Raw genomic sequence first — 15,624 nt, forward strand, 5'->3', positions numbered from 1 at the left:
TGGACTCCGATGTACCCTGATACCTAACTCATATCCTCTTTGCGTGTGTCAGCCCGGAGAGGAGTTCTATGATGAGAACTGCAGTCTCAAGTGTCGGTGTGAGGGACCATTCTTTACCTGTCAGGCAACTGAATGCCCTCCATTTCACCAGTGCCGAGTCCAGGGGGGAGTGCTGGGCTGCTATCCCACACGTAAGATAACCCCCTACCCATTTTTCTCTTTCATTTCACCAATGAATAAAATGATAGCATACTCATTTAAAATTAACCTTCATGACATCTTAGAAACCACAACACCCAGACCAACAACTCCAAGACCGACAACACCAAAACCAAGTATGTGATCATTTTAAAAGACCAATGCAACACCTCCTTTGTAGCTACTCACCCAAAGCTGCTGCGGTTTTTCTTGTGCAGTTCAGTGCCCTCCAAATGCGGAATACATAGAATGTGGCCCATCTTGCGTTCCGACCTGCATGGAACCCTCCACAAACTGCAGCGGCCCCTGTATCAGCGGTTGCTTCTGCAAACCGGGATTTGTCTTCAAGGGGAAAACCTGTGTTCCACTGGAGAAATGCGGGTGCCTGGATCACAATAATAACTATTATGAGGTCACGATTGGATATCATACCTTGGTGGATTCAGTAGGAAGGCATTCTCCCGTAACAGAGTTGTTTCATCTCCCTTTAGCCGGGTGAGATCGTATTTGGAGACGGCTGCTCCAAGCTGTGTCGCTGTGCAGGGAACAACACTTTGGAATGTGTGGATAACACTTGTGATCCCACGGAGGAGTGTCGCGAAGTGAACGGTGTTCCCGGATGCTACCCGAAAGGTAACCCTTCAAAGATTGGTCCTCTGGTGACTTCCGATATCTACGTTTGTTCAATAGCTCTTTAAAATGGTCATCTGTGAGCCAAACTTGATTTCTCTGAAGGTACCTCCTCGTGCATTGCGTCTGGGGATCCTCACTACACGACCTTTGACAAGCGCAAGTACAACTTCATGGGTAACTGCAGTTACCAGATGACCGGAGTCTGCAATGTATCTGCATTACCAAACTTTGCTGTGTACGCTGACAACGAAAATCGATACAACACACCCAGCATCTCCTATGTGAAGGCGGTTCACGTTTATGTCGAATCCGGCGGCGTCTCCATCTTCAAAGGTGGCACTGTCCATGTAAGAATTGATGATGGAAATGTCGTCAAAACTTTGACCAAATTGATTCATTCCGTCTCCTCCATGATGTATCTCACCTGCTTTTCACATCTAGGTGAATGGAATCAAAGTGAATTTGCCAGTGAGTCCCTTTCCTGGCATGTCTGTGTTCAAATCAGGAAAGCACTACACCGTTTCCTTGAATTTTGGTGTGACTGTGCGATACGACGGAAACCACTTTATGGACATCAAAGTGATTAAAGAGTGAGCACAATCTGAACACATTAGTTGATGGGGTATGAGTAGTATGTTTCTGAGTTCAGGAATGAAGGATCCTTTAACCTTTCACCCCTCAGCTATAAGAATCTACTCTGCGGACTGTGTGGAGACTACAATGGAGATTCCAAAGACGACTTCCGCAAGCCTGATGGATCGCTGACCTCCAGTCCTAATGACTTTGGAAACAGCTGGAATACTGATCCAGAGTGAGTCTTACCCTTTCTTTCAGTATAATGTTTCCCAAGTCTTCAAAGTCTATTGGATAATTCCAGATTATGAATTTGTCTGATGTTTAATTTGTGTTTCATATTTTCTTTTTCACAAGGTGTAACAATAAACCCAACACCACTCATCCCGGCTGTGAGCCAGAGGAGCAGAAGCTCTACGAGAGCTCCGCATATTGTGGCATCCTGTTGGACAAAAATGGTCCTTTTGCCACGTGTCACGCCAAGGTCAACCCCAACGTAAGTCACTCCACCTTGGACACATCAGGGGTCCCAAAAATTTGAAAATGAGTACCCTTTCAGTCGATGTGTTCTCGCGTGCTGGTCCTTTGCTCAGGAGTACTTTAAGGACTGTGTCTTTGACCTTTGTGTGCTTGATGGGGCTCATTCCATTCTGTGTGAAGCCATTGAAGCCTACGTCAATGAGTGCCAGGACCGCGGTGTGAACATCGGACCTTGGAGGAATGAAACCTTCTGTTGTGAGTAGAAACTGTAGATGTTTACGTGGGACTCTTTTGTGGCCTTCTCGCTGAATGTGTCCTGGTCGTCACTGATTTAAACCATATGCTTCTCACTCTAGTCATCTCACTTTCTGTGCAGCTTTCGGCTGCCCTCCCAACAGCCATTACCAACCCTGTGCAGACCCGTGTCAGAATACGTGTTCAGGCCGACCCCCCTCCTGCAGCGGACCGTGCACAGAGTCCTGTGTGTGTGATCCGGGCTACGTCCTGAGTGCTGGCAAATGTGTCACCAACTCTTCGTGTGGCTGCTTACATACCAATGGCCAATATTACCAGGTACTGACAGACGGACAAGGCACCCAACACTCAAACTATACCCCGATGTACCCCGATACCTAACCCATATATCCAATCTGCGTGTGCGTGTGTCAGCCCGGGGAGGAGTTCTATATTGAGAACTGCAATTTGAAGTGTCAGTGTGAGGCACCATTCATTACTTGTCGGTCATTTGAATGCCCCCCAATGCACCAATGCCAAATCCAGGGAGGAGATCTAGGCTGCTATCCCACAAGTAAGAGCTTTTTTTCCCATCATTTTCTCTTTCATTTCACCACTGAAGAAAAATGTTCGCAAACCCATTTAAACTTCATGTCAATGACCTCTTAGAAACAACAACACCCAGACCAACAACTCCAAGACCGACGACACCAAAGCCAAGTATGTTTTCCTTTTTAAAGCCCAACGCACCTCCTTCATAGCTACTCACCAAAAGCTGCTGCGGTTTTTCCCGTGCAGTTCAGTGCCCTCCAAATGCGGAATACATAGAATGTGGCCCATCTTGCTTTCCCACCTGCATGGAACCCTCCACAAACTGCAGCGGCCCCTGTATCAGCGGTTGCTTCTGCAAACCGGGATTTGTTTTCAAGGGGAAAACCTGTGTTCCACTGGAGAAATGCGGGTGTCTGGATCACAACAACAACTATTACGAGGTTGGGGTCGTATACCCTAACTTAGTGGTATTCAGAAGGAAAGCAGTGCCGCTAACAAGGTTTTTTCCTCTCCTTTTAGCCAGGAGAGATTGTATTTGGAGACGGCTGCTCCAAGCTGTGTCGCTGTGCAGGGAACTACACTTTGGAATGTGTGGATAACACTTGTGATCCCACGGAGGAGTGTCGCGAGGTGAACGGTGTTCCCGGATGCTACCCGAAAGGTAACCCTTCAAAGATTGGTCCTCTGGTGACTTCCGATATCTACGTTTGTTCAATAGCTCTTTAAAATGGTCATCTGTGAGCCAAACTTGATTTCTCCGAAGGTACCTCCTCGTGCATTGCGTCTGGGGATCCTCACTACACGACCTTTGACAAGCGCAAGTACAACTTCATGGGTAACTGCAGTTACCAGATGACCGGAGTCTGCAATGTAACTGCATTACCAAACTTTGCTGTGTACGCTGACAACGAAAATCGATACAACACACCCAGCATCTCCTATGTGAAGGCGGTTCACGTTTATGTCCAATCCGGCGGCGTCTCCATCTTCAAAGGTGGCACTGTCCATGTAAGAATTGATGATGGAAATGTCGTCAAAACTTTGACCAAATTGATTCATTCCGTCTCCTCCATGATGTATCTCACCTGCTTTTCACTTCTAGGTGAATGGAATCAAAGTGAATTTGCCAGTGAGTCCCTTTCCAGGCGTGTCTGTGTTCAAATCAGGAAAGCACTACACCGTTTCCTTAAATTTTGGTGTGACTGCTCGATACGATGGAAACCACTTTATGGACATCAAAGTGATTAAAGAGTGAGCACAACCTGAACACAGTTTTTATGGGGTATGCGTAGTACATTTCCGAGTTCAGGAATGAAGGATCATGTAACCTTTCACCCCTCAGCTATAAGAATCAACTTTGTGGCCTGTGTGGAGACTACAATGGAAATCCCAAAGACGACTTCCGCAAGCCTGATGGATCGTTGACTTCCAATCCCAATGAGTTTGGAAACAGCTGGAATACTGATCCAGAGTGAGTCTTACCCTTTCTTTCAGTATAATGCTTCCCAAGTCTTCAATGTCTGTCGGACTACTCCAGATTGTGAATTTGTGTTTAATTTGTGTTTCAAATGTCCTTTTTTCACAAGGTGTAACAATAAACCCAACTCCACTCATCCCAGCTGTGAGCTGGAGGAGCAGAAGCTCTATGAGAGCTCCGGATATTGTGGTATCCTGCTTGACAAAAATGGTCCTTTTGCCACGTGTCACGCCAAGGTCAACCCCAACGTAAGTCACTCATATTTGTACCCAGCCGTAGGCCTAAAATTGGAAAATAAGTTGCATTTGCATCAATGAGTCATCATGTGCTGATCATGTTTTCAGGAGTACTTCAAGGACTGTGTCTTTGACCTTTGCGTGCTTGATGGGGCACATTCCATTCTGTGTGAAGCCATCGAAGCCTACGTCAATGAGTGCCAGGAACGAGGGGTCAACGTCGGACCCTGGAGGAACGAAACCTTCTGTCGTGAGTAGAAACTGCAGATGTTTACTGGGACTCTTGTCAGGCCTTCTCTCTGAATGTGTCCAGATCTTTCATTGATTCAAATGACACACTTCTAAATTGACTTATGTCATTTTCTGCGCAGCTTTTGGCTGCCCTCCCAACAGCCATTACGAACCCTGTGCAGATCCGTGTCAGAACACGTGTTCAGGCCGACCCCCGTCTTGCAGCGGACCGTGTACAGAGTCCTGCGTGTGTAGTCCTGGTTTCATCCTAAGTGCTGGCAAATGTGTCACCAACTCTTCGTGTGGCTGCACACACACTAATGGCCAATATTACCAGGTACTGCCAGATGGGCAAGACACTAAACACTCAAACTATACTCTGATGTACCCTGATACCTAACTCATATCCTCTTTGCGTGTGTCAGCCCGGAGAGGAGTTCTATGTTGATAACTGCAGTCTGAAGTGTCGGTGTGAGGCACCATTCGTTACCTGTTCGCCATCTGAATGCCCCCCACTGCACCAGTGTCAAGTCCAGGGAGGAGATCTGGGCTGCTATCCTACAGGTAAGATAATTGTTTCCCAATTTTTCCGTCTCATTGAACCAACAAAAAAAATATTTACGCCACACATGACAACTCCAGGATGGACTACACCAAAACCAACAACTTCAGACTGGATCAATGCAACTACACCTGAGTCAACAACTCCGGGAGCTTCTACGCCAAACATGACAACTCCAGGATGGACTACACCAAAACCAACAACTTCAGACTGGACGACACCAAGTAAAGCACATCTTATATGAACCCCTATTGTATCAATGACATCAACAATGACTGCTGATTTTTGATGACCAACTCATTACTCTTACTTTTGCCACGCAGTTCAGTGTCCTCCAAATGCAGAATACGTAGAATGTGGCCCATCTTGTGTTCCCACTTGCATGGAACCCTCCACCAACTGCAGCGGCCCCTGTATCAGCGGCTGCTTTTGCAAACCGGGATTTGTCTTCAAGGGTAAATATTGTGTGCCATTGGAGAAATGTGGTTGCTTGGATCACAACAACAATTATTATGAGGTCAGTAAATGTAAAATATTTCTGAGCAAAATGATAAGAATGTCACGGCATCTTCGACAAAGGAAATCGCTGTTGTGACCCTTTAGCCTGGCCATATCATGTATGCGGACGGCTGCTCCAAGCTGTGTCGCTGTGCAGGAAACTACACATTTGAATGTGTGGATAGTTCTTGTGATCCCACTGAAGAATGTCGTGAGGTCAACGGCGTCCCTGGATGCTACCCAAAGGGTAACACCTGGCAAAAAAAAAAAAATCCAATAAAAAATGTTGGTCTCTTCCTAAGGTGGTCTTAAATTTTGGTGATTCTCTGTAGGCTCATCCACTTGTATTGCCACGAGTGATCCACACTACACGACCTTTGACCAGCGCAAGTACAGTTTCATGGGCAACTGCAGCTACTTGATGTCCGGCGTCTGCAGTGCAACGCCTTCACCAAACTTTGAGGTCTATGCCGACAATGAAAACCGCTATAACAATCCCTCCATCTCCTATGTGAAAGCTGTGCATGTGGATGTACACAAGGTCAAAGTCTCGATCCTCAAAGGTGGCTCAGTGCTTGTAAGTGAACATTTAAGATTTATTGCATTTTCAAACCATTGACTTCTCTCCCCTGGCTCACTTCATTTCTCACTGCATTTCAGGTAAATGGGTCCAGAGTGAACTTGCCTGTGACTCCTGCTCCGGGTGTTTCTGTGTTCAAATCTGGAAGGCACTACACAGTGTCTATGGATTTTGGTGTGGTTGTGCGCTATGATGGAAACCATTTTATGGACATCAAAGTGATTAGAGAGTGAGTGCAAACATGACAGTGCAATCTGAACCGTATCTTTTGAATTTTGGGAAGAGTGAATCTCGTAACATATCGCCTGCAGCTACAAAAATTTACTCTGTGGACTGTGTGGCAATTATAACGGAGATTCCAAAGACGACTTGCGCCAGCCGAATGGCTCATTGACAAGCGATATCAATGAATTTGGACATAGCTGGAACACTGATCCACAGTGAGTACACAAAACAACAGTTCACCTCACAACTATCCTACTTGGTGGGGCTAAAAAAATTAACATTTCACCTGTTGCAATAGGTGTAAGAAACCGAATATCATTGATCCGGGATGTAATGAAGAAGAAGAGAGTCTCTATGAGAGCTCTGCATATTGTGGATTGCTGCTGGATAAGAATGGTCCTTTCGCTGTGTGTCATCCCAAAGTCAATCCCAATGTAAATCACACCAGTTGAGATCTTTAAATATTGCTGGATTACGGTGAAAAGTTTCAAACTTGTGTATCTGTCCAGAATTACTTCCAGGATTGTGTCTTTGACCTTTGCGCACTGGATGGCGCCAAGCCTGTTCTGTGCGAGGCCATCGAAGCCTACGCCAGTGAGTGCCAGGATCGCGGGGTCGACATTGGTCCCTGGAGGAACGAAACCTTCTGTCGTGAGTACCCAGACAACTGAACCGTATGATTTTATTTTTACTGTTGGTTAGGTACGTTTTTGTATATCACAGATTTCATACAGAGGGCAGCTTCATGTGCTTGACATAACCAAAAGCACAATATCGAAAAGCATTAACAAACAACTGAAGACATTTACAGAACAAGGAGAAAAAGTTCAAATAACTGAAAGAATGTACTCGATATTTGTGACAACATTTCAGGACATTTGCTCGTAAAACATCCAAAGAAATTTAAAAGAAAGGGGAAGAAATAAAAAGTAATTTTATGATTTAATTTATTTAATAATTTATTCGTTTAACAAAGACCATTGAGTGAAATTGATTTGAAAAATGCTTAAAAGAACTTGATCAAGGAAATATTGGGAATTAAAGGACTTTTTAAAATCACAATTTAAACGCATAAATACTTGGGGCTGACTTTAATTCCATTGGTGAACATATTCAATGTCCGTGCAGCATAACATTGAAATTCTTCTTCACCATGTTTCCTTTGAAGTCTGAATTGACAGACAGCAAAGAACTCAATTTGTTTTGCCTAAAAAATAATTCTTACAAGTTGATGCTGAGATCTACGAATGCTTGAAAATCGTTTCCCGTTTTATCAGCGTTGAGCTGCGCCCCTAACAGCCATTACGAGCCCTGCGCGGACCCCTGTCAGGAGACGTGTTCGGGCAGACCCCCTTCTTGCAGCGGACCGTGCACAGAGTCCTGTGTGTGTAATCCCGGGTACATCCTAAGTGCTGGCAAATGCGTCACCAACTCTTCGTGTGGCTGCAAACACACCAACGGCCAATATTATCAGGTAAGCAATATGCACTAGCAAATGTACTCTGAATACACCCAGAAAACAAATGTATGTATCCTCTGTGTGTTTCTGCCAGCCTGGCGAACAGTTCTATGCTGAAAACTGTAATCAGAGGTGCAGATGTGACGCACCCACAGTTACATGTAAGCCATCTCAGTGCCCCCCAATGCATGAGTGTAAACTCCTGGAGGGAGAACTTGGCTGCTATCCAACGGGTAAGTAACTTACAACATTAATGTTGCAGGTAAGAGCAAGGCAACGTTATTTGGCAATGTTATTTATATCGCACATTACATATACAAGACAACTCAATGTTCTTATCAGGATAGAACAGAACGTCCAGGAGGTTACATTTTTCTTTGAAACAAGCCCTTTTGTCTAATTATTGCACTCCAATGTTTAGGGTCCCAGGACTGCATAATCTCAGGCGATCCACACTATAACACTTTTGACAAAAGGTTCTACAGTTTCATGGGTACCTGTACCTACACACTGGCCAGAACCTGTAGGAACAACACCGGTAAGGACAATATTTACATATTCTCACTGTCATTTGTCTGAGGAGCACACTATTTAAAGAATGTTGAGGCTTGTGTATAATTGGTATTGTGGTTCCTGTGGTGCAGGGCCTTGGTTCTCAGTGGAGGGGAAAAATGAAGAAAGAGGGCTACCAGGAGTGTCCTATCTGCGAAAAGTCTACATCACCATAGATGGAGTCACCGTGACCTTGATGAAAGCCAAGAGGACCCTGGTCAGTGAAACACATTAGAACCCACGACACCAATCCTGACTAAATCCTACACGTCTTCTTCTCTCACACCATTCCAACTTTATTTTTTCACAATAGCAACATCGCTAATTCTGCTTCGGTCAATCTCCGTCAAGTGCTTTCAGTCCATCTTCTTTGATCTTCGGGCAGCTGACTAAAATGAAACGTCTCGGTTCTCATGAGCACCTTTAAGCAGTAATTGATGCCTTCGTCACATCTCGGCTCAATAACTATAATTGCGCTTTACTTTGGTGTCAGCCAATCCTCCATGAAGCGTCTCCAGCTGGTCCAGAATGCTCCTGCTCGCCACTTGACTGGTAGTCGTAAGAGGGAGCACGTAACACCTTCTCTAGCATCCCGTCACTGGTTCCTTCTACATTTTCAAGTTCTTTTCAGGATCTTACTATTTGTCTTCAAATATTTTAATGGCCTCGCTCTTCTTCTTCTTCTTCTTCTTCTTCTTCTTCTTCTTCTTCTTCTTCTTCTTCTTCTTCTTCTTCTTCTTCTTCTTCTTCTTCTTCTTCTTCTCCATTCGGTATTTCCCTTCAGGGGCTGCCACAGCGAATCACTGTCCGCCATCTAACCCTGTTTTGTGCATCACATTCTCTCATTTAAGTTTCAATTTATTGTTCCAAACTCTGCATAATATGTTACTACCCTATCACAATATTAATGATAAATGTATTTTTTGACTCGCTGTTTTGCTTTTGATGAACACATATTCCTGCGCATAGGTAGTTTCAATTATTTTTAACGCCTTGTAAAAAGTTTGAGGATGTTATCAGCAGCCCATTTTGTAAATTGTGAATTTCTCCATTGTCAGACTAATAAAGGTCATCTAATATAATCTAATGTAATCTAATCTAATCTAATGTTATTTTATCTAATCTAATCTAAGAAATTTGAAAATCCCAATGGGCTGCTTGGATATTCACTCTTTAATATTTAATTATTCTACTGCATTTTAATCACTGTGTAAGCAACCATTTCTGTAAACCAAATATAAAGTAAGATTTCCGTGGCACCCAAGTGAATACCCCACACAAAAAGTTGACAATGCATCCCACTGGCGATAATGTCATTGAGTGCATGGTGCGGTACCAACACTGTGCTACGGTCCCCGCTGCATCCTCACAGGTGAACGGCCTACGTGTGGCACTCCCTCACTCCCCATCTCCCATGGTGACGGTCAGTCGTGCCGGCCAGTACGTCACGGTGCAGACGTCCTTTGGCCTCCAAGTACGTTGGGACGGGAACCACTTTGCTCAGATCGCCGTACCAAGGTTGGTTAGTGGGATTTTCACCTGGGAAAGACTCAAAAGGGTTTATTTGTTTGTTTTGGTAATCCATTTACATAATATTGATTATGATTTATCACTCAAAATTATTGCGCATGTTTACTCTTGGCCATCTGTACCCGTCTGAACGCACAGATGTCTCTTAATCCAGATTTTTAAAATAAATAAATTAATTTGTTTATTGTGCAGCTCCTACCACGACCAGATGTGCGGTCTGTGCGGCGACTTGGACGGGAACCCGGACAATGACTTCACCAAGCCAGATGGCGTTCAGGTTGTCAACGTCAACGACTTCTGCAACAGCTGGCAGACGGAAGAAGACGAGGATGACTCGTAAGTTTTGGAAATATGATGACCGATCATCGTCTTTCTTTATTCATGAGTACAATTAAAACGAATCAAACATATTTTGGCATGTCCATCACATTTCTATTTCCCTGGTAACATTAAAACATTAATTGTTTACATGACTTTTTTGAGGTATTTATTCAACTTTTCTTCTGCTATTATACGTCTCACTTTATTCTGATAACATCACGACTTTATTTATCAGTATTTCATCTGATTGTAATCTCGACTGACAGGACTTGAGTACTGCAACGTTATGATGTTATTATGCGATATTACAGTTTTATTGTTGGATTACAACTTTGTTTTCGTCCGACTCACCTTCTCATACTTTTATTATTGTATCACATTAACCGGTTATTCCCATCATTATGACGATTTTCAGGTTTTATGACTTTTCTCAGAATACAGTACAGTAATTTCTTGTTTTTCACGGTAAATGGGGACCAGGACCACCCGCGACAAAAATCCATGAAGTAGGGTTTGTTTTTTAACATACCACTCTCTCTCTCTCTCTCTCTCTCTCTCTCTCTCTCTCTCTCTCTCTCTCTCTCTCTCTCTCTCTCTCTCTCACACACACACACACACACACACACACACACACACACACACACACACACACACACCATGTACGTCTCATCCTGTAGACTTGGGCCCCTTGCTTTTTTTTCCTGGAAAAAAAATGCAATGCATCAGGGGACCCGATAATCAAACCGTGAAGTAGCAAGGGATTACTATATTTTTGTCCTCCGACTACTATGATTCCTATGTTAGTTTATAACATTATCCTTTATCTTTTTTTATTTATTATACAATTACATACATATCCATAGCGCATTTTTTTAAGAACCTCTTTCGCCGATCATTATGACAGTGACTTTTATAAAAATATATAAAATTACAATATAGGCTGCTGATGTATTTAATCCTGCACTCATTTGGTTACTCAGGTGTTCCCCAGGCACCAAGCCTGACCGAGAATGTGATCCCAAGCTTGAGGCTGAAGTCGTCAAACCAGAGAAATGTGGAAAACTCAACGACACTGCTGGACCCTTCCGGTGAGTCGCGTAACTTGTAAAGTTGTCATTGTTGTTCCGTTTGTAGATCCTAGTCATTTATTTCATACTTTCTTTTTGAGTTTAAGTGTTGCGGTGACTTTTTTGGAGCGGCGGCGGCGGGCGGTTTCTGTAGTTCAAAGCTTGTTATCAGCATCCACTTATAAAGATTATGACACACCATAAGCAAATCTCTCGAATGAGATTGGCATTATTGTTCTCCATGCTCCACCTTGGTTTACAGTAAACTAAACACACCCATTGCGTGGTTTTTGGGGAATTCTGGCCCTATCTGAACTTCTCCCGCATCATTCAGGGAGTGCGTCGGTGTGGTGAATCCCACCCCCTTCTTCCAGAGTTGCGTGTACGACATGTGCCAGTTCAACGGGCAGCAGAAGGTACTGTGTGACCAACTGCAAGCTTATACGGAGGCCTGTCACAGTGCCGGAGTCAAAGTCCATCAGTGGAGGAGTCCCCAGTTCTGTCGTAAGTCCTCACCAACCCTTTGATAGCAAACATTTAATCCATAGCAAGGACTCAGAATGTATCCAAAGTGAAAACATATACAGTCCACCCTGCAAACATGCTTGAAACTTTGGTAAAATTACAAATTGTATATTTCAAATATATTTTGTGTTTTTGTTCTTTCATTTAAAATGGAAACACTCTCACAAAATTCAATGATGAAAATATTCAATCTTTGTGTCAACAAAAAAAATATATCTAATGTGTGTCCCTTAAAACTCAGTGGTGAGTCATGGATTTCATCGCTAGGCCTTCAGTAGTGCTATGTCTGAATCAATCCAGACTCATGCAGCTTGCTACCGATACAGTGTGCTAGCCCTGGCCAGTATGCTCTTGTCACTAGCGGCTAGTGATAAGAGCAGTTTTCGCAAACTATGATTTTCTAGTGACTAGCCAATCATAGTTTGCGAAAAATCGGACATTGACCAGCGCCTTCAAGAATGTGTCGTACCCCTTCGGGGCTGTCAACTCAAACTATGACTTGTGAAAGCAACAGTTTCAGGTAGATTTCTGATCTTGGTAACAAATTATGGCAGAAATTTGATTGGTTAAAGGCTTAAATCCGAAAATGCACATCAGGAAGCAGCACAACTAGGCAAACGCAATGAAAGGTAGCTGAAAGACAATTTAATAAAAAATAATGAACAAAATTCACTATTTTGTTCACTAAATAGTGAATCTGAATCACAAACTAATTCACATTAGTTTGTGATTCAGATATTTTTAGGCCAACAAGGCTTTGCAGGCCATTATCAGCTACTGATTGTTGCCATCACGCTTCTAACGCATTTGTACTTGTATCTCACAGCACTGGACTGCCCCGCCAATAGCTCATACTCTCTGTGCGCGAGCTCGTGTCCGGAGACGTGCACGGGCACGGTGGGAGCACCCGGTTGTGGCGACGTGTGCGTGGAGGGCTGCGCCTGCAACCCGGGCTTCATCCTCAGCGATGACAAGTGCGTCTCGCTCAAAGATTGCGGATGCCTTGACACTGCTGGTTCTTACCATCCGGTAAGTGAAGTCGCAGCACACATACACATTCACAAACACATGCACAAACACACACTACTGATTCTACATACTCAGATGTGTTCCTGAAATAATCGAATTTGATAACGATGTGCTTACGTGCGTGGCAATACTTAAAGCACTCCCAAAAATATTGCCGTTCACGCACATGTGCCACTAATAGTCTGTAAATTCAGTGAATCGCTCACAAATTACAACAACAAAAAACTCACACCAGTAAAACATGATCAAACTTAGTGAAATGCTCTCAATCCACTAAAACACTCAGATGTGCACAACTAAAAGTCTGCACGCTTCTGAAACACCCCCCCCCCCCAATGACTGAAATGCTCTCACTGTTCAAACTGTCCTCACTCATAAACAACTAAAAGTGTTTCTTACACACTCTTGAAACACTTTTGGATTGGATCAGATTTACCTATAATAGTCTCGCAGTGGAGAAATTTATATTTCACAGCAGCAAAGTTATGAAAGGAAGATGAAAGGAAAGAAATAAGTAGAAAAACAAAATACAGGAGCTACTGGAAAGGCAGCCACTTTCGCTGCGCCATCTTGAAGTCAAAAGAATAAAAAAAACACTACACACTAGTTGTAGTAGACTTTGGTCACACTACAGAGACATGAATGCGCGTTCGAATGGCACTTGCGTAGCATCCGTAATGGAGAGGTTTTGTGTGTACGAGGTGGGCGACGGCTGGTACTTGAAGGGCTGCAAGCAGAAATGCACCTGCCAAGATGGAGGCGTGATCCGCTGTTCCAACAGCAGCTGCAAAGCCGTCACTGAGACCTGCCAGCTGAATGACGGAGAGTACCAGTGTCGTCCTTTGGGTATGTTATTCGCAATGTTACAAACAAATTCATATTTTTGGGGCAGTTTATATACTGTGGGAATTTGAATGTCATTTTTCACAAAACAGGAAATGGCATATGTTCGGTATCCGGTGACCCACACTACACCACCTTTGATAAGCGCACCCACCATTACATGGGAGCATGCTCGTACACCCTGACCAAACCCTGCAACGCTTCATCCTCCGGCTTGCCGTACTTCAGCGTTGACACCCAAAATGAGCGCAGGGGCAGCAACAAGAAGGTCTCCTATGTACGGGCCGTCATGGTCCAAGTCAATGGCGCCACCGTCATCCTCGGCAAAGGCCGAACTGTACAGGTGCGTGCTGTCTTCTTGATCCTTGTTCTAGTTTCAGTTAGCTCAGGAGGATTATGCAAAACTCTTTCTAAAATATTTTTAACTCATTCATTGCCATTCACAAATGTATTCGGGAAATGAACATATAACGTCGAGCGCCATTCCCGAATTAGTTTGGGTTTTGTTTTTTCTTGCTTGGGTGCCAATGAAGCACTGGCCAGACTTCTGGCTATGTTTTTTTCTCTTCCACAAAGGGTCAACATTTCTCATTTTTTCCATGTTACCGCTTTGTTCCAGCTTCAGCTGTTGTTAAATTGCTATATAAACTAATATGTATGTCTTGCATTGTATTTTGGACAGCCACCCTCATTTCAAGCACATATAACTCCAGACCTATATAATTTAGGAAATAACTATTTCTTTTTGATGAAATAAGAGTGTCTAAACTTTCTAACACTGTATAGAATGTTTATGTAGTCAAAAAACTCAATATTCTGTGGGTTCTGGAATTCGAGTGACAATGACAAAAAACCTGGCACTGGAGTGGACACATTTTTGCATGTCTGCCTGGCAGTGAATGAGTTAAAAAGTCAAAAACACTCTTTCTTCTCAATTTAAGTTTATCTTAGCATTGAGACTGAGTTGACATAAAATGACAGCTTTCCAACTTTTGACTTGACATTGCCGTCATGTGTATTTTGGCCCTTAAGGCCCCTGAAGTAAAGCAGCTTTGCTATTTTTATTCAAGCCAGTCAGAGTGTTCCTGTGGCCTGCAGGTAAATGGGATCGCGGTGGTGCCGCCATTTGCTTGGATCAGCGGTGTAAACATTTACTTGAGTGGCAAGTTTGTTGTCCTGGAAACGTCTTTCCACTTGAGGGTGAGATTTGACGGTAACCACCATGCTGACATCACCGTGCCCTCTTCCTACAACAGGCAGCTTTGCGGACTATGTGGTAAGAACATGCTTTCTATCTTTGTGACTGCTTTATTTCCTGTATATTTTAGCTGTCCATGTCAAGCGTTTTGTTACAGCTTCAGCTGTTGTTAAAGCGCTGTATAAATTCACATGTATTGTATTTTTTTCATGTTTTTTATTTTATATTACCACAGACAAGACATGTCCTGGGAATATCCCAAATCAAATTCCTTTTTGACATATTATTATTATTATTATATATTATTACATATTGTCCATGTTAAGCGCTTTGTAAAGTGTCCTTGAGAGTTTTGAAAGGCGCTTAGAAATTAAATGTATTATTATTATTACTATAAGCATAGTGGAAAGAGGAGTTCACGTGGCTTGTAGCAGACGATGCAATGCAAACATTGCATTGTGCAACATGCCGAACAGGGTATGGACAAACGACAATTGGAGCAAAATCATCAGCAAGGGATGTTTACGATAAATTAAGCAAGGGAGCATTTGTGGTAGGTACATCCTTAATAAAAAAATCCTGAATACTTTTCAACAATGTTTTTTTGCTATTAGTCATCTT

The 15,624-nt window shown here is 43.3% G+C and overlaps 1 protein-coding gene across 1 annotated transcript in view; it reads left to right on the forward strand.

Annotated features, from left to right (window-relative positions):
• The window catches only part of zanl (zonadhesin, like), a 54,382-nt gene that overhangs the window by 19,303 nt on the left and 19,455 nt on the right, over window positions 1-15,624 (forward strand). The window contains exons 69-108 of the mRNA XM_088991259.1: window positions 53-191; window positions 285-335; window positions 417-610; window positions 690-831; window positions 934-1,178; window positions 1,273-1,421; window positions 1,514-1,642; window positions 1,762-1,900; window positions 1,998-2,139; window positions 2,261-2,457; window positions 2,554-2,692; window positions 2,788-2,838; window positions 2,917-3,110; window positions 3,190-3,331; window positions 3,434-3,678; window positions 3,773-3,921; window positions 4,013-4,141; window positions 4,257-4,395; window positions 4,492-4,633; window positions 4,755-4,951; window positions 5,040-5,400; window positions 5,500-5,693; window positions 5,780-5,921; window positions 6,007-6,251; window positions 6,335-6,483; window positions 6,566-6,694; window positions 6,778-6,913; window positions 6,989-7,130; window positions 7,757-7,953; window positions 8,033-8,171; window positions 8,360-8,476; window positions 8,583-8,707; window positions 9,863-10,008; window positions 10,213-10,356; window positions 11,322-11,429; window positions 11,743-11,912; window positions 12,760-12,962; window positions 13,664-13,808; window positions 13,898-14,148; window positions 14,904-15,081. Of these exons, the coding sequence (XP_088847385.1) occupies window positions 53-191; window positions 285-335; window positions 417-610; window positions 690-831; window positions 934-1,178; window positions 1,273-1,421; window positions 1,514-1,642; window positions 1,762-1,900; window positions 1,998-2,139; window positions 2,261-2,457; window positions 2,554-2,692; window positions 2,788-2,838; window positions 2,917-3,110; window positions 3,190-3,331; window positions 3,434-3,678; window positions 3,773-3,921; window positions 4,013-4,141; window positions 4,257-4,395; window positions 4,492-4,633; window positions 4,755-4,951; window positions 5,040-5,400; window positions 5,500-5,693; window positions 5,780-5,921; window positions 6,007-6,251; window positions 6,335-6,483; window positions 6,566-6,694; window positions 6,778-6,913; window positions 6,989-7,130; window positions 7,757-7,953; window positions 8,033-8,171; window positions 8,360-8,476; window positions 8,583-8,707; window positions 9,863-10,008; window positions 10,213-10,356; window positions 11,322-11,429; window positions 11,743-11,912; window positions 12,760-12,962; window positions 13,664-13,808; window positions 13,898-14,148; window positions 14,904-15,081 (6,475 nt within the window). The remainder of the gene's footprint in view (window positions 1-52; window positions 192-284; window positions 336-416; window positions 611-689; window positions 832-933; window positions 1,179-1,272; window positions 1,422-1,513; window positions 1,643-1,761; window positions 1,901-1,997; window positions 2,140-2,260; window positions 2,458-2,553; window positions 2,693-2,787; window positions 2,839-2,916; window positions 3,111-3,189; window positions 3,332-3,433; window positions 3,679-3,772; window positions 3,922-4,012; window positions 4,142-4,256; window positions 4,396-4,491; window positions 4,634-4,754; window positions 4,952-5,039; window positions 5,401-5,499; window positions 5,694-5,779; window positions 5,922-6,006; window positions 6,252-6,334; window positions 6,484-6,565; window positions 6,695-6,777; window positions 6,914-6,988; window positions 7,131-7,756; window positions 7,954-8,032; window positions 8,172-8,359; window positions 8,477-8,582; window positions 8,708-9,862; window positions 10,009-10,212; window positions 10,357-11,321; window positions 11,430-11,742; window positions 11,913-12,759; window positions 12,963-13,663; window positions 13,809-13,897; window positions 14,149-14,903; window positions 15,082-15,624) is intronic.

Source organism: Hippocampus bargibanti, linkage group LG02, assembly GCF_051943395.1.
Source record: "Hippocampus bargibanti isolate YZ-2025 linkage group LG02, ASM5194339v1, whole genome shotgun sequence".
Lineage (NCBI taxonomy): Eukaryota > Metazoa > Chordata > Actinopteri > Syngnathiformes > Syngnathidae > Hippocampus > Hippocampus bargibanti.